Here is a 25,024-nt window from a genome sequence, read left to right on the forward strand (position 1 = left end):
TCCAGCTTTAGTCCCTTGGCATTTGTGCGCATTGTGTGTTAGTCCTCAGTTCAATTTCAAAAATTTATACATTATCCCCATTCATTTTAAATTTATTTTAATTAGGTTTTCTATTTGTATAACTCATTATTTTTTAGGAAATTCATTTAATTTTTTTATGTATTGAAAATACTTTAATAATTTTACTCTGTTTAAAAGTTTGTATTATATTATTTTAACATTATGTATAAAATTTTATTTAAACATTTATATATGTATATACCTATGCATACCTAGTGTTTTAATTAAGCTTTCTATTTGAAACACTTATTATTTTAAAATTCATTTAATATTTTTATATGTGTTAATCTATTTTATTAATTTTTTTTTTGTTTTTTATTTGTATAATTATTTTAAGATTGGTTTTATCATATTATTTTAACATTTTATATAATGTCTCATTTAAATATTTTTGCGAATATTTGTACATATATTATTTTAATGGAGTTTTCTATTTAAAATACCTATTGTTTTAAAATTCATTTAATATTTTTATGTATATGTAAAGTTATTTTAGGGACTTCATTTTTGTGTTTATAAGATTATTATTTTGAAATTCTTCTCTATATCATATTATTTTAATATATTATATAGTATCTCATTTAAATACTTTTATATATATTTGTACATATATAGCAAAATTAATTTAATCTTGTATGCATTATTTATTCCATGTTATTTTTACAAATAATTATTTCTAAATTTATTTAGATATATATATGATTTGAAAATCTATTATGCGTATAGTTTAATGCCCAAGGTTATATCTTATTATGTATTCTTGCTATCCTTTTATATTTATATATTATTAAATTTTCCTTTATTGTATCTATTTTAACAAATGTTTTTAACTTTGTATATTATTTGATTTAAAAATCTTCATGCTATAAAACATATTTTAATGATTACATATATATCTTTAGTTTGTTTTTTACAAATAGTTTTAAATTCATCAACTCATCAATTCATATATTATATATTATGTGTTTATCATCATTTTAAATTTATCTTATACCATAGTGGTTTTTTTAATTTTCATTTTGTTTTGTATATTTTGAATGGATTGTATTAGGCTATATATCATTGTTGTACTATTTCTTTCATTTTTATTATTATATTAATTGTCCTTCATCCATCACTACAGGAAAATAGGGTTTTAGCGGTGTTTTTAGCCGAGTTTGGACAAAAAACGCCTCAAATATTATACATTAGCAGCGTTTACGATAAAACGCCGCAAAAAACTGAGCAATAGCGGCGTTTTTGGTTCAAACGCCACTAAAAATTGAGCAATAGCGGTGTTTTTGGCCCGAACGCCGCTAAAAATTGAACAATAGCGGCGCCTTTGGAAAAACGCCGCTATAGATCGAGGTTTTGCGGCGCTTTTGGAAAAACGCCGCTATTGCTTAGTTTTTAGCGGCGCTTTTGGAAAAACGCCACTATAGATCGAGGTTTTAGCGGTGCTTTTTGGAAAAATGCTGCAAAAAACATTTCATCTGTCTATTTATAATTTAACTGGTTTATTTATATTAAAATACAATTTATTTTTAATTGAATATTTAAATTCTTCAGAAAAATAATGACAAGTAAAAAAATTTTGAAAGTAAAAATATAGAAAAATATTTGTTAAAAATATTTTAATTGAATACTATTTTAAAGTTTATGTATTATGGGTTTAGGGGTTATGGTTAAGGGTTGGGGTTTAGGGGTTAAGGATTTATATTTTAGGATTTAAGGTTTATGGTTTAGGGATTAGGGATTAGGAGTTTAGAGTTTAGATTAATTAATTAATTAATTATGATTATGGTCACATAAAATTACAATAATTATTAAAAATTATGGTTATACAATATATTAAATATTTTCTTATATAATCGTAAAAGAGATAATATTGAATTTAAAATATTGAATTAATTATCATTGTAGGAGTTAATTAGTATTTGAAGGTTTATGATGAATTATGGGTTTAGGGTTTAGGGTTTAGGGTTTAATGTGTAAGGGTTAGGGGTTAAGGGTTTAGAGTTTAGTGTTTATAGGATAGGGGTTAAAGGTTTAGGATTTAGATTAATTAGTATTTTTTAATTTATATATTAAACGTTTTCTTATATAATTGTAAAAGTGATAATATTAATTTGAATATATTAAAATTATGATTATAGTTTAAATTATTTAAGAGATAATAGATAAAATTTATATATATTAAATGGTTTAAGATTTAATCTAAAAATATTTTGATATATTAAAAATAATTCAATTCAAATTAATTCCTCTACACTTAATATTTTCAATTTTATCTTTTGTACTTTTCAAAATTTAAAATTTTAGTCATGATCACTCAAATGATAGCAATTATATATGTTTGGTTAAATTCTGCTATTAGTCTTGGTATTGTGTTTAAAATTGTAGGTTGAGTTCATGTTATCCAATTAGATCATTCTTGGTCCCTATACTTTTCGAATTTTGAAATTTTAATTTTGTCACAAATGACAACCGTTGAATCCGTAACTGGCTTTTTGTGAGTGATATGTTTGTTACATTAGATTTTAGAAATAGCAAAACTTAATGAATTTAATAGCTACCATTTAATTAATACTACAATTTCAAAATTCGAAAATTACAATGACTAAAAATAACAAAATTAAAGTAAAATGACTAAATCCACAATTTACATATAATTCAATGACTAATAGAAAAATAATAATAATTAAAAATATTTAACTTGTTTATATTTAAAAAATTAATAAAAATCAAATGAAAATAAAATGTATATATTTATAAAAAAAATTAAAACAATATTATTAGCTAGGTTTGAGTAAATTTACTTTAAGTATTTATAAATATAATTGTTTAAGTTAAACGGCGTCGTTTTCGTTTCTGAAATGTTTTATTTTCTCATGCCCGACACTTAGCCATTCGCCCCCAACCCAAAACAGATTTCCCCAATTCTCTAATTTCTCCTAATCCCTAAATTTCCCCTAAAAGAATCAGCAGACACGGTGAAAACTCATTGTCGAGGTAACATACATCTGACGCTTTTCTCATTTGCTTCATCGGAGTGTAAAATTCAGGTAAGTTGTTCTTTTATTTGAGAACAATTTGATTTCTTCTTTGTTTAACCTATGGGTTTTGGAGTAATTTCAAATCTATCTTCCTAGATTTGAGTTTCGCAACAATCTTAGTTTTGTTGTCTAAGTTAAGCAAAAATCTATGCTGACTCCAACTCATTTCCAACCTATCTTTACCAACAACATCCCATTTATTCCATACTTCACAACGTTTGGGTTAATTATATCCACTAAGCTGAAGCTTTCTGTTATAATAATAATCATATGCTTCTATCGGAGGGGAGGGAATCATGTCTTTCGATCTCATATGCTGAAGCTGTCCTGCAGCTGCTTCGAATCCTCCCAAGATCTGTACGGCCGAGGACCAAAAGAAGAAAGATGATGAGGATCTGATGAGTGGCTGTTCGGGATTTAACTTCTTAGCACAAAAATTGAAAGACATATATATGATAATTGTTTAAAGTATGAAATTTGGTGGTTTCGTTTCTGTTGTTAATTATTTGTTTTTGTCTTCTGAGTTGTTTTTTATGAAGATTTCTTGTACTATTTTTTTACCATATAATAATTTAAACGTATAAACCAAAAATATTACAGAGTAATTTTCTGCATTCTTTTATTCTAGGTGGTCTTTTGTTGGGTTTTTTTTTTCGAAAGTTTTGTTTTTGATTATTTGTTAATGCCTGGGCATACTACCCTCCACCATCCCATTTCTTTCTCCCACATTTTGCAGCAGTTGCAGTCTTCCCTCATTAACTAAAAATTTCTAAAGGGTAGCAGCTCCAAGTAATTCAATTTCAAAAGCATTTTCAAGTACCTAAGCTGAAGCTTTCTGTTATAATAATAATCATATGCTTCTATCGGAGGGGAGGGAATCATGTCTTTCGATCTCATATGCTGAAGCTGTCCTGCAGCTGCTTCGAATCCTCCCAAGATCTGTACGGCCGAGGACCAAAAGAAGAAAGATGATGAGGATCTGATGAGTGGCTGTTCGGGATTTAACTTCTTAGCACAAAAATTGAAAGACATATATATGATAATTGTTTAAAGTATGAAATTTGGTGGTTTCGTTTCTGTTGTTAATTATTTGTTTTTGTCTTCTGAGTTGTTTTTTATGAAGATTTCTTGTACTATTTTTTTACCATATAATAATTTAAACGTATAAACCAAAAATATTACAGAGTAATTTTCTGCATTCTTTTATTCTAGGTGGTCTTTTGTTGGGTTTTTTTTTTCGAAAGTTTTGTTTTTGATTATTTGTTAATGCCTGGGCATACTACCCTCCACCATCCCATTTCTTTCTCCCACATTTTGCAGCAGTTGCAGTCTTCCCTCATTAACTAAAAATTTCTAAAGGGTAGCAGCTCCAAGTAATTCAATTTCAAAAGCATTTTCAAGTACCTAAGCTGAAGCTTTCTGTTATAATAATAATCATATGCTTCTATCGGAGGGGAGGGAATCATGTCTTTCGATCTCATATGCTGAAGCTGTCCTGCAGCTGCTTCGAATCCTCCCAAGATCTGTACGGCCGAGGACCAAAAGAAGAAAGATGATGAGGATCTGATGAGTGGCTGTTCGGGATTTAACTTCTTAGCACAAAAATTGAAAGACATATATATGATAATTGTTTAAAGTATGAAATTTGGTGGTTTCGTTTCTGTTGTTAATTATTTGTTTTTGTCTTCTGAGTTGTTTTTTATGAAGATTTCTTGTACTATTTTTTTACCATATAATAATTTAAACGTATAAACCAAAAATATTACAGAGTAATTTTCTGCATTCTTTTATTCTAGGTGGTCTTTTGTTGGGTTTTTTTTTTCGAAAGTTTTGTTTTTGATTATTTGTTAATGCCTGGGCATACTACCCTCCACCATCCCATTTCTTTCTCCCACATTTTGCAGCAGTTGCAGTCTTCCCTCATTAACTAAAAATTTCTAAAGGGTAGCAGCTCCAAGTAATTCAATTTCAAAAGCATTTTCAAGTACCTAATTTGATCATATTGTATGGATGCCTTTGAAAATCAAGTGTTTTGTCTCTATGGTAATAGCATAGGTGCAATGAGGGTTAAAAATGCATGTATCGCCTTTCGGAGTTTCAGCGACGCTAAAAACCGCGAAGGGTGAGTCTTGCTTTACCTGTATGCAATGCCTTTTTATGCACCTAGTTGCTTGATGATGAATGGAACAGGTGTTTGAGATGTCTGCAACAGCTCTCTCATGAATACTCCCTACTAAAGAACAAGCTTCAAACCTTATTCGAGGTAAGTGTTGCTTCCCGTTACTTGTATGTATGCCTATTAATAGTTTCCCGGGAAAATGAGCTTGCGGAACCGTTCTCTGATGTTTTGGTGTTTCAGCTGGAGCAACAAATAGTTGCAGCTGGTGGATCGATTCCAAGAGTGCATTAAATCACATTTCGTATCGTCTTCTTGATAGAATAAAAGCGAGAAACGTTGTTTAGAGTTGTGAATAAAACATTTCCAGCATTTTCCTGCATAAGTTGTTCAATGTTTGAGAATTTCATCAAACTTTTTCGTGTTAAATTCGATTTGAAATCGAGTCAGTTTGCATTGATGATAAAATTGATTAAACCTCTGGTTAAAACATCAGAGTTGTTCACACACTAACATTTGACTTATCTATCGATAGACTGATGCATCAAAAACTAAACAACATCAGAGTTGTTTTCACACTAGCATTTGACTTATCTATCTATAGATTGATACATCAAAGACTATTACTTTTGCTTTAAGCGAAGGTTTCCTAAGATTTTTGTCTCTGGAAAAAAAAAAGAAAAGCTGAGAGGGACATCATCAAACATGTTTTTTGAAAATCAAAGACAAAAATAAATGTTGTGTGGGTCTGAATTTGTTATTGGAACATTTATTACATTCAGTTGGAAGGTCAAGGTCAAGAGATACTGGTTTTTATTCTCATACTTAACCAAATCAAACTGTATTATAATTTTTTGTCATGTCATCAGTGCAATCTTTTAAGCTTTAAACAATTGGGATTAATTTAATATTTAAACATAGAAGAAGGTCATAATCATAATTTGACCAAAAACAATTTTTGTTTAATATAATAATTTGACCCAAAATGGGATAGCAAAGTAGTGAAAAGTGAATAGCCGGGCCTGGGTTGAGAAAAACGACACTGGGAGTTAATGAGGGAAGACTGCAACTGCTGCAAACAGTGGCTAAGGCATAGTAACAAATAATCATTTGATTATCATTTTCGTAAAAAAAATATAAAACATCAAAAATTTCTTTTTAACTAAAAATTGCTGGACCTCTCTTCGTTTCTTATTTTTGAGATGTTTGCATGCTTGTGTCTTGAGGAGTATGTTACTTATTTTGTACTTTTGCTAGTAGAACTAAAGCAATATATTCTCATTTGTTTGTAGTTTTCTCTTTCCAATCTTGCTTACCATCTTGAGTGTGTTTGCAGATTGTCAAACTTTCTTAGTGACTATGCACATTAATGTTCACAGCATTTATTAGAGTGTGAGTTCCTCCCATGCCTTTGCTTTTCTTCTTTTAACCTACTTCATAATTGCAAATTCTCCAGTTTTGCTCCAATATTGCACTCATCTAACTATATGTGTGTATATATATGCATGTAGCTATGTATTTATGCTTATGATATCTGTTAATATAGCTATTAGTGGGATTTTTAGAAAAAAATCTATTTTTGAAAGATAATACTATTTACACATCATGTTCAAATTATGTAAAACAAGTATGATTTAGATATTATATAAATCTTAAAATATATATTTATATCCAATACTCCTACTTAAATTATGTTAACTTAGATAATAATTGCAGCTAGTGGGCAAAAAGTTTGACATTCTATTTGAAAAATGATATTTTAAAACTATATACAATTGTTATCATAAAAAAGTTGTAGGGTATCATATTTGAATTGAAACCATTTTTATAGGTTGAGATAAAAAATAAAAAAAAATAAAAACTGATGGTATAATATTCTAACTTGAAGCATGAAGGATATACTAGAAAGGCACCATTTGTGCTCAAAGAACCTTGAGAAGCTGGAACAACCTTGTCTTGGGATGCAGGTTAGTGGCTTTTTATTTCTTCTTCTATATATGTCGACATATTTCTTTATCTTTAGTTCTTACATTAATATGTAATCAGTCGGCTGGAAAATTACTTGTAGATGAATGAAAATTTGGATTATTTTATAGAGCAGTAGATGTGAAAGTCTCACTGGTGAGCCTCTTGTTTCACATTATTTTTGTTATTTTTATTCGTTGTATTTGATACATATGCATATCCAGCAGTAGATGTGAAAGTCTCACTAGTGAGCCTCTTGTTTCACATTACTTTTGTTATTTTTATTCGTTGTATTTGATACATATGCATACACATTTAGGTATGAAGGTATCAGTGTATGGTTTTTTTCGAATATATGAAAATATTTAAAAAGGATTAAATATATCCATTAAAACTAAATATTTTATAAGATAATACGGGCCTTTGAATATGATTATTGTATCTTCACCATTAAATTCTATCTACTTAAAAATGATATTGACTTTTTCATCCGTGGATTTTGCCTTGAAACAGGCAAATGAGAGGTGAGGAACTCCATGGATTAAATATTGAAGAACTACAGTAGCTAGAAAAATCTCTAGAAATTGGGTTGAGCCGTGTGATGGAGAAAAAGGTTTTATGGACATGTGCATGTTCTTGATGTGTTTGTTTGTAGGCTTACATGATCTATTTGCATGCTTATATTCATATCTCTTCTACTGTGTCATCATACTCATGTTTCAAATGGCATTTAGTCAACATAATCAATTACCAGTATCTTAGTTGTCGTAAAATAATCAGTTTAATGTTGTCGTAAATTAAAAACAAAAACTATTTAGGTTTTGATAACTTCAATGAATCAATATCTCTTGGTTTGGTTAAGTTTCATTATATTCATTTGATTTTAATTATAATTATTTGTAATTTTACCTTTTTTATTAAATATTTTATAATAAAAATATTATATAACTTTTTTTTTAATTTTTTTAATAAACTGCTTACTACCCTCAATTTCTAAAGTAAAATGTCTGAAGTATATTTTATAATTTTTTAATGAAGCAATTTCAGGCTCTAATTAACCTACTAGTGCATCACTAATGAAGGTATCTCAACTTTGATTAATTACTTGTTTTATATGTTATCAAGATACTGATGCAATGATCTTGGTTTTACCAACTTTATATTGGTGAATGCAAATCTATCATGGTTACACAATTCTTTGCTATTATTTGCGCTACAAAGTACTATTTAGTTAGTAATCCGGTACTAGTGTTTTAAGCCTTTCTTTGTCTTTGTCACATAAAATGCTAGTGTGAGGATGTCGGCACTTTGAACAGATTTTTTGGTGAGCTTTTCATTATCTTTGTCACATAAAATGCTCAATCCTTGGTGGTTTAATCTTGCTGTTTCGGGTTGGAAGAACTGTATGAAAGAAATCAGTTAAATTGCTGCTGTTAGTGAGGTCCGGAAGTGAGTAAATTGATGTTTGAAATATCTGTGTGGTGGATTTAATGCTGCTATATATTGTTGCTCATTACCGAATTAATGCTGAAACTAAGCTAATTAAATGGTGGATAATTTGCTGTCGATTATGATGGAAATGACTATTAAATGTTTAAAATTCCTCTTATTTAATTGATGGTTGCTACTGTTTAAATGCTGTAAATTGAAGTGTTTAAATGTTCTTTGTGTAGCATTTTAAGAACTCCAAAGCTCACAGATGATTTGTTATACTCTATATGAGTTCATTGATTCTATGTTTTTGCAATTTTAGGTATGATCATGGGTGCAGCAGCTTCAACTGACAAGGACTTGCGCAGGTCTGGAGCAGGTCAATCAAGAAGCTCTGCTGGAATTAAACTGACAAGTAATTGTAGTATGCTTGTAGTTGAAATTTCTTATAGTGAACATCATGTTGTTTAATCGGCAGAAGTTTCAAAGATTTTACTTTTTAGAAGAAAATGTATTGTAGTCATTAGATTGGGTTTTCAAAGATTGATTATGTTAACATTTTGATCAAATGAAAAGTTCTCTTGTTAATGTTTTTGAACTCAAAAACAATTTAAAATGTGTCCATTGTTAGGTTATTTAAATTTTGTATGATCATTTAAGGTAATAATGTAAATGAGATGATTAAAAAGGAAGTTGAAATATATATGGTCTTTAGCGGCGTTTTTGGGGAAAGCGCTGCTAAAGATCATGTCTTTAGCGGCGTTTTTGGGGAAGCACCGCTAAAGGTAAGGATCTTTAGCGGCGTTTTTTAGAAAAGTGCCGCTAAAGGTCACGATACGCCGCAAAATTTTGCGACGTTTACTATAGCGACGTTTTTTACGGCGCTTGTGAAAACACGCTAATAGTTCTAGCGGCGCTTAAAAGCGCGGCTAAAAGCCAAAAAAAATGCCGCTAAAAGTCTGTTCTCTTGTAGTGCATGCTTAGAAAGTTGGTTATATTCTTTAGGTTAGTTATATTTAATTATTTGTTTTGTTAGTTGATTAAATAAGGTTATGTTGCCTTCATTTACCAATGATTGTACTTTATTCATGTATGTCATCCCATATTTTCATTTTTTCCCTTTGGTTTACAAATGATGGCATTATTATTTTCAATTTTTAAAAAATTTGTTGGTCCATTTTATTTCAAGTAAAATCGATACATTTTGAAATAGTTTACAATCATTTATTTAAATTGTTTTTACAAAAATAAGGCAATGTTCAGTATTTAGAAATTCGAGAAATCGTGCCCTATCGTGCTGGGTTTCAATTTTTCGTTGAACTAAATATTTGGACATCCTTTGGTAATTTTTGACCTAAGAGCTTTTGGAAGTCAAAACTCAATCGTGTTCTCAAAAGTATAAAGGATCATGTTCTATCGTGCAAGATGTGATGCTTTATGCCTTTGAAACGAGAAAATTTTGATGAGCAGCTTACACCACTAAAATGTTTTTAATAAGCATCATATTTCAAGATTTCTTTTCTAAAATTTTAAACATAAGGACAACATGTGATCAATCTGGTACCAATTTTTAGGCGTACTGAGGGTGCTAACCCTTCCTCATACGTAATCGGCTCCCGAACCCATTTTTTTAAAAAAAAATTTACATAGATCAAAAATGTTTTAAATGAAACAAAATGTTTTATTAGGTGATCTAATCACACTTAAACAAAAAGATTGGTGGCGACCCCACATGTTGTTTAAAAGTCGATTTCTGTTTTTTTTCAAATAAAAATAGTTTCGACAAAGCCAAGAAGGATAAAGGGAAAAAAATTAACATACATAATTATATATTAAAAAAAACACTGAAATCAACAAATACTAATACTGCGTCAAATTAAGCATATTGATTTAATTCATCCTACCCCTCCTTCGACTTTGTATCTTTCTTCCAAAATACTTGACAAACAACTTATGTTTCATCGGGTTAAAAAGGTAACCGAGAATTAGTCCATTCACTAGCCCACTTCCATATCCCAACATGATTGCTTTCCACCCAAATTGAAGCCATGAATCTTCACCATCATCTTTCTTTGACAATGACGACGGTTGTGGTGATAAGCCTTCGGGATAGCATTTCTTTGACAATGGATTTCCACATAATCCTAGGTTGCCCTCAAATGAGCTGTTTCCGAACGTACCAAATTGTTTGCCTTGCGGTATGGGTCCGATCAGCTGATTATGAGAAACATTGAAAAATTCAAGGAAAGTGAGTTGCACCAGCTCTTGAGGGATCTCCCCGGAGAGTTTGTTCTGAGAAAGATCCAAAGTTTGGAGGTTTGAGAGGTTTCCCAATGATGGTGGAATTGGACCTGACAGAAAATTGTTGGAAAGGTTGAGGAATTGAAGTGCTTGTAGAATTTGAATGTCTTTTGGAATGCAGCCATCAAATTTATTGCTTGACAGATCAATGGCTACCAAGAAATCTTGAATCTTCTCATATTTTAATTCCACGCCTGCCTTTGTCATTGTCATTGAGTAGGAAAAGTCAATAGGCCAATATGTTTCTCTTCCTCCAAAACTAACGTCTACCTCGAAGTACCTTAACTTGCCAAGATCAACAACTTTCATGGCCTTCCATATTTGGAAGTGACGAGATGGCAAACAACCTGTCAACTTATTGAAGGAAAGATCAAGAATTTGCAACTTTGGAAACTCATTGGATTTTGGTTCTCCAATTGCACCATGAAATCCATTATGCCGTAGGATGAGAATTTTCAACTCTTGAAGCCTTCCTAACCAAGAGGGAAACATGTCCTCTATTTGATTATTTCCCAAATTGTTGGGTTTTTGACACACTTTAACCAGGTAAAGTAAGAATTTCAAACAGAGCACCAGCAGCAACGTATTATACCCGGATAAAATATGAAGGAAAGATGCTTTGTGTTAAAACCTTTCTAGCATCTATACCAATTGTTGGGGATTTTTGAAGGAGAGGAACAGAGCAGAGGAAGAAATACAGGACAGAACAAGGCAGTATTTTTTACTTGCTCACAAATGTGCAGCAAGGGAGCTATGGCTTCAGCTCATTTAGCTCATTCATTCAATTAGAAAAACAATACATTTATAGATAAAACACATTACCAAATACTACCTACTACCACTAAGTAGCCTAGGGACTTGCTAAGCATTACTTGTACACATCAATAAGCTGAATTATCAGCTCAATCATCACCTAAACCCATCAAAACATCAATAACTAAGTTCATTTTCAACCAAACTAAACTAAATTGCAACTACAACAGTCAACATGTTGCTGCAGCATGCAGCATGCATACAAGCCGTATGCACTCAACAAAAACATAACAGCAGCATGGATGGCCAATTTCCAACACTCCTCCTTGGACTCCATGCTGCAAATGTCATTCATTCATCAAGTTTTTGAACTTGGCAGTCCTTAGATGCTTTCTTTCAAGCTGACCCTGCACAAGCACTTCATTTTCAACCTTGGCAATGGAGTCTTCTCCTCCTTCACAGCCTTGGTTGACAACACATCTTGCCTTGTTCCCTATTACAGTACTGCTTCTTCTTGCATAAATAGCTTGCAAGTATAGTTTGCTTGCCTTCATTCTGCCATTTTTGGCTTGCACCAACTCGGGCTTGCATTTTGCTGCTCGCAACTATACACCTTTGACAGGCTCGTTTTTTTGCTTACTGTCTTCAACAGGTGTCTTCAACTTTGCTGCTTGCAACCATACACCTTTGACAGGCTCGCACTTTGGCTTACTGTCTTCAGTTGGTGTCTTCAATAGGCTCACAACTATCACTTCTTGCTAAGCTTGCAGCTTTGACATCTTGCTAAGCTTGCAGCTTGCACATTGGAAAGCTCACATTCTTTCCTTGAAACTCCTCCTTCAGTCTATCCCAGGCTTGTTTTGGTGTCTTCATTTTAACCACCCATATGTGATAGCCTTCTCCATTGGAGACTGGTGGTGCAGCTGGTGGGAAGCTTGATGAAGCCATCGTTTTTTTTAAAAAGTTTGCTAGAACAGGTCCCTTAAGAATGCAACTCTAGATACCAATTGTTGGGTTTTTGACACACTTTAACCAGGTAAAGTAAGAATTTCAAACAGAGCACCAGCAGCAACGTATTATACCCGGATAAAATATGAAGGAAAGATGCTTTGTGTTAAAACCTTTCTAGCATCTATACCAATTGTTGGGGATTTTTGAAGGAGAGGAACGGAGCAGAGGAAGAAATACAGGACAGAACAAGGCAGTATTTTTTACTTGCTCACAAATGTGCAGCAAGGGAGCTATGGCTTCAGCTCATTTAGCTCATTCATTCAATTAGAAAAACAATACATTTATAGATAAAACACATTACCAAATACTACCTACTACCACTAAGTAGCCTAGGGACTTGCTAAGCATTACTTGTACACATCAATAAGCTGAATTATCAGCTCAATCATCACCTAAACCCATCAAAACATCAATAACTAAGTTCATTTTCAACAAAACTAAACTAAATTGCAACTACAACAGTCAACATGTTGCTGCAGCATGCAGCATGCAGCATGCATACAAGCCGTATGCACTCAACAAAAACATAACAGCAGCATGGATGGCCAATTTCCAACACAAATTAAGAAGCTCTAGTAAGTTGCAGTTAACCAGTGATCTCTGAATACGTCCATTCAATTGATTTTGACTAAGATCAATCATCCTCAATGTGTTTCCTTTTTCACATGCTCGAGGAATAGGGCCACTAAAGTTATTGTTTTGGAGCTTTAGTACTGAAAGTGATGTGCTTAAGTTGCCCAAACATGGTGGAAGCATGCCGCTGAAGCTGTTATTTGATAGGTCAAGTACAGTTACATATCCCTGATGAGATTTCTCCCTTGAGTAGGTTGTTTGAGACAAAATATTGGTAAATGGAAGCGGGTGGAATTGGTAGCGGCCCTTGTAGCATGTTAGAACGAAGGTCCAACAATCTCAGATTGATCCATTGAGGGACAACAATTGGTTGGTCGAAACCTCTAAGAAAGTTTTCACTTAAATCTAAAACATGAAGAGTTTGAGCAGATAAGCCCCATATCCATTTGGGGATAAACCCATGGATTTTGTTATCTCGAAGATCAAGAAGCTCCACCTCGTCTTGACTCAGAAGAAAATCTGGGAACTTGGATAAGTTGCAAGAAGCCAGTGTTAACAAGGTAAACTTTGGAAAAGTAACATTTATAACAGTAGTGGTAAGCAATGAAAAATGATTACTAGACAGTTGAAGCACCTTCATCTTTTTAAGATTTAGAAAGGTTTCTAATTTGTATGTGCCGCTGAGGTGGTTACCATATAAATCAAGTTCTACAAGATTTTTCAGAGTAAAGATCGATTGTGGAACCGAACCCCAAAACTCGTTACCGCCTAGATCCAAAATGCTCAGCCCAGTAAGATTACCGAACCAAGATGGGATTCGTTCAAAAAATTGATTCAGGGAAAGATCCAAATATGTAAGCTTGGTAAGGTTTTTTAGAGAATATAGGACGTCACCGTATGAATTTGTAGAATCTAAATTCAATGCGGTTAGTTTGGTTAGCTTAGCAAGCCAAGACAAAGTGTCAGGGCTAAATTCATTTCCAGCTAGCGAGAGGTAAGTGAGCTGGGTAAGGTTGGCAAGGGAAGTGGGAAATTTACCATGCAATTCACAAGCCACAAGAGAGAGATATGTTAAAGCAGATAAATTTGCCAAACTCTGAGGGATTGTCGAAGATACATTTACCTTGTGAAGATCAAGATGCTTGAGGTTCACTAACCTCTCGGATAAAATTTTCAAGCTTGGGTTTCGGAGCTCTAATGGATTCCTAGAGAGATCAAGTATCACCAGGTTTGAAAGCTGTAGAACTTCATATGGAATTTGACCTGTAAAGCCAGACCAGGAGAGGTGCAACCGTGATAGCCTTGTAAGGTTACCAATTGCAGAAGGGATTTCAGAGCGATTGAAGTTATTGTCCGAAAGGTTGAGCCTTCTAAGGTGATGGAGCTGGAAAAGGCTGTTGTTGGAGTTGATAGAGCCATAAAGGAAACTGCTGCTGAGATCAAGTCCAATAACGTGGCCAGTGTTATTATCACACTCAACTCCATCCCAAGAGCAGCAATCCCCACCGACCTGTCCTTCAAGTTTCCAAGAACTAACTTTCGGATAAGCTAAAGTATCATCAGAAGCTGACTGATTGAGAATGAAGCTATCCTTCAACCGCAACAAAGCAGAGCGTTCAGAATCCAGACAAAATCGCAGCATAGAAGAAACACATTGAGTAAGAAAATGAGAGAGAATTAAAAAGAGTAGGCATTTTAGTAGAAAGTGTTGTAATAACTGCCCCATATTAGCTCAACAGATTTGTTGTTGTTGTTGTAAAGTGTTGCAAATAACAGCCACTTTTATAGACAAATCAAGTTGTATATATGCGTATGTATATGCGTATGTATGTATCATTGACAATGAGAGCTCGGTTACTTGTGGAAATGTCCAACTAGCAAACTCTCAAAGGCCATCGTGGTCCCATTTTCCATGGTCGTATAAGGAGAAAAAATGAGGAGTAATAAAGGATTCAAATAAGCTATTGTCAATTGAAAATGATAATAATGACATTGAAATTAAGGTCCTATGTTGCTTTGGTTGGCCTCTCAATGGCAGGCTAGATTCTTCTTATACCCCAAGTAATTCACGCGCGCCAGTTTTTTATATTATATTTATATTTATTTGTTTAAGAATTATTACAAAATCTGTTAAATTTAAAATATATATATTCAACAAGTTTAAATAATATAATATAAACTTTTATTATGATCAATTTGTACTAATTTTAATTTAATTTAGAAATATTTTGTCAGAAGAATATTTTTGAATTTAATATAAAAAAAACATTTTAATTTAAAAGAAAGTGTTCTGAAAGTGCTTTCTTTTAAATATGTATTAAAACATTATTATAACTTAATTTAAAACCAAACTATAGATTAAATTTTACTGCACTGTTCAAATTCTGAAGGCATGCTTATTACTTTAAATTATTATGTTTAAAATGGGATTATGCATTAAAAGCACAAAAGCAGCAAAAGAAGATGTATTTGACGCATGTAATTAAGTATGCCAACTTACTTTAGTATATTCATGATCGTGCCATGCACGTGTGGATCAATGTAATTATATTAAATTAGTTATTCCAATTTAAAAAAAAATTAAATCGTTGCACTTAAAACAGTAATATAATCAAAGTAATACAATATAATAATATGTTATAAGATAAATATGGACAACATCATAATCACTATTCAATCTAAAGTCCATAATTCAAGGGATTGTTTTAGAGAGTTTCGATCCAAATCAGTTGCCAATATTCTCATTTTCAAGTAGAAAGTATTCACCATGTAATCAACATAGCTCAAATATAAGATTTAATAAATTGTCTAACATCTAAATATAAAACTTGTCTCCATATAGATTTGATAGTTAAGGAACTGGGCACTCCTTTTGACACTAAATTATCAATTTTATATTTTTTTAACAATATAAAATAATAATTTCAATGTATAAGAAAAAGATAATTGATTCTAAAACTAAATTATTTGAATTTACAAATTTAATGTATTATTTAATTTTGGAATTGATTATACTTTGTTTAATATATTATTTTTAATATTTTAAATTTTTTTTTTGGTAAAACTAAATGATTAGGAATGTCCCTTGTATAATTAAAATGCAAGAGATTAATATAAAATTGTTATCATTTAAAAAAAAGTGTAATAATTTTAATATATTTCATTATATTGTATGCCAATCACAAAGTTATTTTAGAATGGGATATGTTAGAATATCATATGTAAAAAAGAATGTTTGTAAAATTGTAAGCAGAATTTAAAATGAAACATTGAGAATAAAAAATGAATATATAATAATACTAAAATGTAAATTATATTTTTGAAATTGTTCAGAATATGTGTTTCTGTATATTATTTATCACTTGGGAATGTACATTTCTCACGTAATTATATTTTGGAAATAATTTATTTTATATCACGTGTCTGATTTTTTTAATATTATTTTCGCTATTTATTCAATTAGTTATATTATGAGATTAATTGTGGTGTGAATATAAATATTTAATATGTGATATTTGAAATTAAAAAAATAAATACAAGAAAAGTTTTTATTCAAATATACCATAAATATAATAATTTTTCCATAAGTGTTAACAATGCAATAACCCCTCAATCACTTTTCTGAATCGGGTATAGGAATTCATTGAGCGAAGGATGGCGAGGACGATCGTAGTTAAATTACTTGGCAGAAGAATTGGTTTTAATGTAGTGTTGAATAGGATTTCGTTACTATGGAATCTTAGGCACCCGATTCAAATGATAGATCTTGAAAATGATTTTTTCATGGTTCGGTTTCAGGATGAGGACTATAGTCAGGCTTTAGTTGGGAGACCGTGGGTAATCTATGGCCACTACTTAACTGTCCGACCATGGTCATCAGAATTCTCGACAAATTAGATTGAAGTAGAGCATCAAGTGGTGTGGATTAGACTTCCGAGCTTACCTGAAGGGAATTATTCAGATTGTCTCCTTTGAGCGAATGGGCATACGATCGGTCCAATGATAAAACTGGATATGCATGTTGTTAGTGCTCGCTGGGGAAATATTGCATGACTAGTAGTGTGCGTGGATTTGAGAAAGTCGTTGGTGTCAATGGTAAAAATCAATGGACGATTGCAACATGTAGAGTATGAGTCTCTACAAAATGTTTGTTTCAAATGCGGTCGGTATGGTCATGGTGTGAACGGCTGTCTAGGATCTTAAATGCCGTCACCAAAAAATGGATAAGGTCAGCATGAAACTATTTCGAAGGTATCAGGTTTAGATTGAAGGGTAGAGGATGAAGCTATCAGGCCGTGGATACTGGTGGAGAGGCGATAGAGAGGGAAGGGGCATTTCATGGGGATGAAAAAAATCGGTGGTTCAAGCGTGAATGGTGGAGGACCGCGATTCACGGCATGAATGGAGAATGAAGCAAGAGAGTCGGTTAAAATTGGGGGATTTGATGGAGGGGTCACTACTACAAAACAGGTTTTTAGCGGCGTTTTTAGAACGTCGCTAAAAGATTAAGTCGAACGACATCGTTTACTTGGAGCTTCAGTGGCATTAGCGGCGTTCCTAAAAACGTCACTATAAGTCGACCATTAGCGGCGCCTTTTTAAAAGCGCCGCTAAAAGATTAAGCATGACGCCTCCTGAGCTTCAGTGGCATTAGCGGCACTTTGTGGAAAACGCCACAATAGCTTGAGTTTTAGCGGTGCTTTTTTAAAAAGCTGCTATAGATCTAAACTATTTTAAGGTTTATGAATTATGAGTTTAAGGGTTGGGGTTTAAGGTTGATGGTTTATGTTTTATGTTTTATGATTTAGTGTTTGGAGATTATAGTTAAGGGTTTAGGGTTTAGATTAATTAGTATTTTTTAATTTATATATTAAATAATCTCTTATATAATTATAAAAGAGATAATATTAATTTTAATATTTTAAAATTATAACAAATTATTTATTGAAAAATAAATAAAAAAGTAACAGATTGATATGGATGGGTAATTATCTATTTTGGATAGGACCAAATTATAACAAATTAAATGAGGTCTTATTTTTATTTTGAATTCGATTTTATTTTGATCATATCTAAAACCGACTTTATAAACAATATAAATTAACTACACCATTCACTTAGCTATGGGAAAGTTAATTTCATTTTAGTTACTTAATTTTAAAAAGTTACACTTTGATAACTAAACTATTTAATTAGAAGTTTTCATTTAATTAAGTTACGAAGCTGTTAAAATCAATGTTATGGCTTTCTCTAAACCCTAACCCCTAACCCCTTAAATCAACAACACTTTAAACCCCAGACCCTAAATCTCTAACTATAAACCCCTAAAACTATAAACACTAATCAATAACTCTTTAAACACCAAACCCTAAATCTCAAATCATAAACCCTTAAAATTCCAACCCTTAAACATCAACTCTTAAACCCCAAGCCCTAAAACTAACCTCTAAACCCATACATTATAGATCATAAATCCCAAACCCTAAACTATAAACCATAAATCATAAACTCTTAAACCATAAACACTAAAATCTAAAAAATAAATTTCATATGGATATTAAGTATATATAGAATGATTCAATGTAAGAGCAAAAAACAAAACACAAACAAAAAAAAGGAAAAAAAAAAGTGAAATGGCAAAATGATTGCAAAACGTTGCCGTTTTAAGCTTTATTTTATATGTTAATTTAAAAATTATAAAAATCTTCAAAAAAATTAAAATTTAAAAATAAAAAACTAAAAATTAAAAAAAAAACTTAAAAGTTTAATATTTAATATTTTAGTTCATGTTTCAGTTAAAAAGTTCAATATTCAAAATTTTTAAAAAAATTCCGAAAAATGATAAACTTAGCACAAAAATTTTGAAAGAAAAAAATAGAAAAAAATATGTTAAAAATAAAAAAAATTAAAATTAAACAATAACGGCATTTTTAATAAAAACATCATAAAAAATTTAGCTATAGTGGCATTTTTGATAAAAACGCCGCAAAAAAACGAATAATTTTTTGTTACCCGCTCATTACTTACTACCTCTTCTTCTCATCTCTGTCGCGCGCCCTAAATCCCCCCCCCCAAAATGGTTTGTACTTATTTCTTTTTCCCTTTTACTCTGAAATTTTGCCCCCAAATTTGCCCCCAAATTTGCCCCTCTTCTCTCCCTCGTCTCTGCAAATCGGTTTATTTTTCTCATCTCAGTTCTCGACCACCGCCGTCTCCGTTGATTTTTTCCGGATTTGACCTGTATTCCGTGTCGAATCGTGTTGACACAGGTACTGCACCCCAAATTGCCGAGCCAGGGTAACAAAGCTTACCATCCCCTCTTCTCTCTCTCGTATCTACAAATCAGGTTTCTTCATTCTCTTCTCATCTCAGTTCTCGCCCACCTCCTCTGGTTTTTGTCGGATCTGACCCGTATACCGTGTCGGATCCTGTCGACACAAGTACTGCATCCCAAATTGCTCCGAGCCCGGATATACGGGATTGGGCACAGAGCAAGAATCTGCATTGCGATGGCGACCGAGGCAACTGGTTTTTCGGCCTTATTCATCTATAAATGGTGCTGATAGAAAGCTGCGTGTTGTTGTTAGGAAGCCTATAAGTTCGCCTTTCTAATTGATTGCCTATTCATTTTTAGTTCGAAAGTTTTGTCAGTACTTGTTTCTATGCTGAAATGTATTGCAAATTGAGGAGCTTTTTATTTGGATCGATCTGAATTTGTATGGTTTAAGAGATGTTTAACTGGTTTTACTCTTACATGTGGTTTTATTAGTGATTCTCTTTATCTTACTCAAGGAAAGCATATATAACCCAAGTAAGCATATGAGCTAATGTTGCAGAGGTTTCTAAGCTGATTCGTAGGTGGATCTGGTCTTTTTTGGGTTACAGGTGGTATTCTTCTAGGCCATTAAGTTGTAAACTATGGTTTGATGTTCAATCGTTTTAATAAAATCTACTTTGCTGAGCCAAAAAAAAAAGGTTAGAAGAGAGAGTCCCTTACTGTCTAAATGTTCACTAGTGGCAAATAGATCATAGAAAGTTCTAAACAAGATAGGGAATGATATGCTTAATTCAGTTAGTCTCTACATTACAAGAGCTCGAGAGGAGTCTCGAATATGGGGTATGTGTCTACGTCTAACACGGGTCAAATTTTCCTTTGCTTTTTTCTCATATTTTGAGGGTCATTACACCATACCAATGTCTGAATATGTGTTGAATGTAGGTGTTGGGCGCAGGTATTCTAGGGAAAATGAAAAGTCTAGTTGACATAAGTTAGTCTTATATTCATTATTTCAGTAAGCTTAAGCGGATTCGGTGATCAAATTGGTTTCAGGTGGAAGAACGTGATGTGTCTATACAAATATTATTTAATTGAGATTATGATATTGATTTTAGATCCCGAGTTCTATCTATCCTGATACTATCAATCAATGCAACTAATGCCAGACTATGATTTCTATAATTTCTCTTTAAATATTTTATCATATTGAAAAATTATGTAATTGGAAATTTTATTTCTTTTTGTAAATCATTTTTCTTTAAATTTTATTTCTTTGTGTAAATTATTTTTCTTTAAATTTTATTTATTTTTGTAATTTCTCTTTAAATTTTATTTATTTGTGTAAATCATTTTTCTTTGTTTAGTGACGCAATGAATCTTTGAACATAATTTCTATTTAGTTACATATAAATGATTTTTTAAAAATTGTGTTTATAACTTTTTTAAAGTATTATATATATGTCAAATTCTGCTGTTTGTCATTGAACTATGTGTATGTTACTGATTTAGTATTTATACTCTAATTTGGCAATTTTTAATTGTTTTTTGTTCTTTAAAAAAAATTAGTTCTGACATTAAATTCCTTAAACTAAATTATATAATTTCAAAAATCTTATCTGATAAATAAATTATTTATAATGTTATGTCAATTTACTAGCACTGCCATATCATTTCAATTGATTTGATTTTCAAAAATTTGAAAACAAGGTTACTCAATTTTAACTTCAAGTCACATATTCCATTTGTTAGGAAAAGCTATATCTTTTTTCAGAATTTTATAAAAAAAGATTTTATTTGAATTTTCTACTGTGGTACATTAAAGTTCATATGTAGCTCAATTCCATGTGTTGCTTTATTTATAGGTGCTTCGAGAGTTCAATCATGTTAATCCACAAACAGATGAGGAAGGAAAAGTATTTTTAGACACAAGAGTAAGTTTCTTCATGCCTCGTGGTAACTGAAAGAATTTATCCTGTCCTTTGATCTATCAGCTGGTACATGATATTAGATAGCTGTTTCTGGATACTATTAATTTCTACTTTCCTGATTTATTGAATAAAGAATTCTTTACATCTGAATGTAGCTGCGTATCTAAATAATAGATTGTTTGAGGATGGGCCATGGATTTGGTGATATTTTTTATTTAAACTATCTAGGTTTTAGATGCAACGCCTGTACATGCAAAGGCACATGATTAATATCATCAATTGCAATATTTTTTAAGAAATATTGAACCATCTTTTGGTCTTTGGTATGTATTTATATGATTGGAATTTTGTTTAGGAAAGGATTGAATATTGTTTTCTTCATTTTCTGATATTTGTTTGCAGAAGAAATTAATTATGCATTTGAGGCATGGAGTATTCACACTTGCTTTTCTTGTAAAATAGCAAGTTTCTACCATCTCTGATGGCAATACAAATATTTGAGTTGATTGGGTGGCATTAACATAGGACTCTTCCTGCTGGTTACTTGGAAATTGGGGAGCCTACTGCTGAAGGGGCAATAAGGGAAACATGGGAAGAGGCAGGTGCTGAAGTGGAAGTCATTTCCCCTTTTGCACAACTAGATATTCCCCTTATTGGACAAGTTAGAATAAGCATCCTTAATTTACTTCTGTATCTCATGTACATTTATGGAAGATGTTTATGTATCTAACATCGTTTTGTCTTTTTTGGAGCAGACTTATGTAATCTTCTTGGCAAAGCTGAAGAAGCCCCAATTTTCACCAGGACCAGAATCATCCGAGTGCTATCTCTTTGAATTGGACGACATTCTCTTTGATTCTTTGACATTTTCTTCCATTTTTGTTACTTTGAATTTGGTATGAGCTTTTTCTTTTTCTTTCTTTCCATAAATGTAAATGTGCTTAAAATTTATCTAAAAATTCTCATCGACATAAATTTTCATAAATTGTATTATCTCTCTGTTGCTGCAGTACATCGAAGATGTTAAATATAGGAAAGTAAAGTTTCACTATGGCACCATTAACAAAAGGTTAAGTGTTCTCTTGTTGCTTTTACTAGGTTAAGAAGCGAATGAGGAAGCCTATCTATGTCTACTACCAACTGGACAATTTCTACCAGAATCATCAAAGGTATATCTTTTCTACCTTCACTATAAGTTTTACACCCCATTATGTGCTTTATTGCATGCTGGCTGATCTTTAAAATGATGTTAAGGATATCCTTTTTTTCATTAGCAGACATCATGCAATATTTTAACTAATATTATTAACATTTACCATATGCTTTTTACATGAATCCATATGATTTTTGGATTTTATGGAAGTTTGTATCTCTTAAACTGGAATAACAACCATCAGTATGAGTTTCTATTAATGTCCTCTAGATATGAAATCAAATTGTGTTGAATTATATTGTAAAACCACCGAAAAATATTTGTGTCCTCTTAATATCAAACTCTAGAGTCTAGAATCTAGGCACCTCGGTGTGGATAATAGATTGTAACTAGATTTATCTACCAAAGTGACGATGAATTTGATCAGTTGGTTTTGCATCCTTTAGATATTGAAGGTGCGACAAAGGATTCAATCTCTTCAAGCTGGAAATGCCAAGGCTTAGCACTTCTTCAAGTGGAACGTTATTTAATGTTGCATTTCATGGTCATTCATCTTAGTCAGAACTTGAATTTTGTGTTATGGAAATAGGGTTTTGTAGCTACCTTGTGTACCAGCTTCTTTAACCATGATGGTTAATTATTATGAGTTTTGTAGCTTCTTTTATAATTGGCCGAGTTAATATAGATCAGATGAGCTGTAAAGTAGATTGCCCATTTATTTAAACATAATATTTAAATTCTAAATTTAAATTCATTAATTTAGTTTTAAAGTTAAAATTTTAATAGAAAATTTAATTTAATTAATATTTTTTTATTTATCCTTAAAAGTATATAGTTTAAAGTTTAAATTTCAAAAATAAAACATAATATAATATTTATCATAGAAAATAAATATTATTTAATTAAAATATTTTTTTAAAGTTTATATTCTTTAGCGGCGTTTGTGAAAAAGCGCCGCTAAAGGTTTGTTATATAGCATTTTTTAGAAAAAGCAACTCGAAAGGTCATGGTTTTTAACGGTGTTTTTGAAAAAAGTGCCGCTAAAGGTCATAGTTTTTAGCGGCGTTTGTAAAAAAAGCGCCACTAAAGGTCATGATCTTTAACGGCATTTGCGGGGAAAACGACACTAAAGGTCATGGTCTTTAGCGGCGTTTGCAAAAAAAGCGCAGCTAAAAGTCATGGTCTTTAGCGGCGTTTTTTGTGACGCTTGTGAAAACGCCACAAATAGATCTAACGGCACTTAAAAGAGCCGTTAAAGGCTAAAAAAATGCCGCTAAAAGTCTGTTCTCCTGTAGTGGGTGAAAGAAGGAGTTAACGTGAATAACAAAAATATTGAAGAAAATACTGGTGGGTTTAATGTCAAAGGGCTTAAAAGTCCTTCTAGAGTGGGCAACGGGCCGAAGGGAAAAGTTTAGTAATTGCTAGTAGGCCAAACAAGGGGAATAGATTATTAAGGCCAACAAATGGCAACGAAAATATGTAGCCCATTTTTGGGCAAAAATTCTTTGATGATGGTACAATTATGGGGCCAAAATTGGATGGGGGAATTTTGAATAAATTGGGTGTTCAATCAATTAATGTGTTAGTTAAATTGGACATAGGGAAACATAAAGTAGTTCACATAGTCAAAAACCCAAGCTCAGATTCAGTTAAAGGAAAAGAGAATGGAAATTTTAATTTTGGGGAATCAAGAAAAATAATTTCGTGTTCTTTACTAAAAGAAAACAATACAAGGGGAAGGTTGCAGGACAAGCCACCGGATGACGATTCTGAAGGGTTTGCATATAATACAATGGTTTTTGCGAAGGTAATGGCGGACCTTGTTAGTATCTTGGAACAATGAGTCAAAAGAATACCGATGGAAGACGATGAGTCATCAAGAGAGGAGGTTAGGAAAGATAAGAGTATATGTAATGATAAGGTTAGTTGTTGAGATGACTACTTATTTTTGGGGTTGGTTTTTTTTACTATTTATTTGTTTTATGGATACAAAAAAAAAATTCTTGGAACTATCAAGGAGCCAGGCATCCCCGTTTCCATAATATTGTAAAAGAATATAGAAAAAAGTTTTCCCCTAATTTAGTTAGTTTCTTTGAAACCCGAGTTAGTGGAGTAAGAGCTGGTGGTATTATTTCTAGAATTGGGTAGCCTAATTCGTACCGGGTTAAAGCTAATGGGTTTGCTGGAGGTATTTGGATTTGTTGGAATGAGAATTTTCTAGTAAATGTATTGGTTGTTCATTCACAAGCTATCTATTTAAGGGTTCGCAATAAGCAAGGTTCAGATAGTTTCCTTTGTTTGGTTATTTATGCTTGTCCATAGTCGGCTAAGTGGCAAAAATTTGGCAACTTTTGGATAATCTAGTAGTGTCAGTGGTCGAGCCCTAGATTTTAGCTGGGGATTTTAATTTGATCATCGATCG

At 31.9% G+C, this 25,024-nt stretch overlaps 2 protein-coding genes and 1 long non-coding RNA gene across 18 annotated transcripts; 2 read left to right on the top strand and 1 right to left on the bottom strand.

The window, feature by feature from the left end:
• The first annotated feature begins 2,922 nt into the window (after nt 1-2,922).
• On the top strand, nt 2,923-9,195 carry LOC121231820 (uncharacterized). 14 transcript variants are annotated; one of them, XR_005929881.1, is made up of 7 exons: nt 2,925-3,104; nt 3,429-4,731; nt 5,146-5,217; nt 5,286-5,358; nt 6,548-6,603; nt 7,100-7,178; nt 7,280-9,195. It is a non-coding gene; the product is annotated as an uncharacterized lncRNA (long non-coding RNA). The 14 variants fall into 14 exon arrangements; XR_005929887.1 differs by having other exon boundaries at nt 2,923-3,104; nt 5,146-5,358; nt 7,100-8,258; nt 8,930-9,195; XR_005929886.1 differs by having other exon boundaries at nt 2,924-3,104; nt 5,146-5,358; nt 7,100-7,789; nt 8,930-9,195.
• A 1,198-nt stretch (nt 9,196-10,393) lies between these two features.
• LOC107956326 (putative receptor like protein 25) lies at nt 10,394-15,003 on the bottom strand. 3 transcript variants are annotated; one of them, XM_041116610.1, is made up of 2 exons: nt 14,369-15,003; nt 10,394-13,764 (listed from the first exon to the last, which is right to left on the bottom strand). In XM_041116610.1, the coding sequence occupies exon 2, from the start codon at nt 11,398-11,400 to the stop codon at nt 10,498-10,500; it is 903 nt and encodes a 300-aa protein (XP_040972544.1). In that variant the 5' UTR covers nt 11,401-13,764; nt 14,369-15,003; the 3' UTR covers nt 10,394-10,497. The 3 variants fall into 3 exon arrangements, with proteins under 3 accessions (XP_040972544.1, XP_040972545.1, XP_040972546.1); XM_041116611.1 differs by having other exon boundaries at nt 10,414-13,771; nt 14,369-15,002; XM_041116612.1 differs by having other exon boundaries at nt 10,415-13,764.
• Nucleotides 15,004-17,617: 2,614 nt separating this feature from the next.
• On the top strand, nt 17,618-23,266 carry LOC121203763 (uncharacterized). Its single transcript, XM_041074217.1, has 9 exons — nt 17,618-17,715; nt 19,440-19,541; nt 19,617-19,772; nt 20,464-20,476; nt 21,384-21,452; nt 21,970-22,110; nt 22,205-22,345; nt 22,548-22,618; nt 23,049-23,266. The coding sequence occupies exons 1-9, from the start codon at nt 17,618-17,620 to the stop codon at nt 23,053-23,055; spliced, it is 798 nt and encodes a 265-aa protein (XP_040930151.1). The 3' UTR covers nt 23,056-23,266.
• Nucleotides 23,267-25,024: the final 1,758 nt, after the last annotated feature.

The sequence above is a fragment of the Gossypium hirsutum genome, chromosome A07 (genome assembly GCF_007990345.1).
Source record: "Gossypium hirsutum isolate 1008001.06 chromosome A07, Gossypium_hirsutum_v2.1, whole genome shotgun sequence".
NCBI classification, from domain to species: domain Eukaryota; kingdom Viridiplantae; phylum Streptophyta; class Magnoliopsida; order Malvales; family Malvaceae; genus Gossypium; species Gossypium hirsutum.

Bases quoted from the DNA above. Each gene is read 5' to 3' on its own strand.
- LOC107956326 (XM_041116611.1), bottom strand. From the start codon at position 14,971: ATGGGGCAGTTATTACAACACTTTCTACTAAAATGCCTACTCTTTTTA. The intron at 13,772-14,368 runs GTAAATGTATCT...AACTTATCCAAG, and splicing joins AGCATCTTGATCTTCACAAG to TTCCCAGATTTTCTTCTGAG.
- LOC121203763 (XM_041074217.1), top strand. From the start codon at position 17,618: ATGGTGGAGGACCGCGATTCACGGCATGAATGGAGAATGAAGCAAGAG. The intron at 19,542-19,616 runs GTAACAAAGCTT...TTCTCATCTCAG, and splicing joins CCCCAAATTGCCGAGCCAGG to TTCTCGCCCACCTCCTCTGG. The intron at 22,111-22,204 runs GTTAGAATAAGC...TTTTTGGAGCAG, and splicing joins ATATTCCCCTTATTGGACAA to ACTTATGTAATCTTCTTGGC.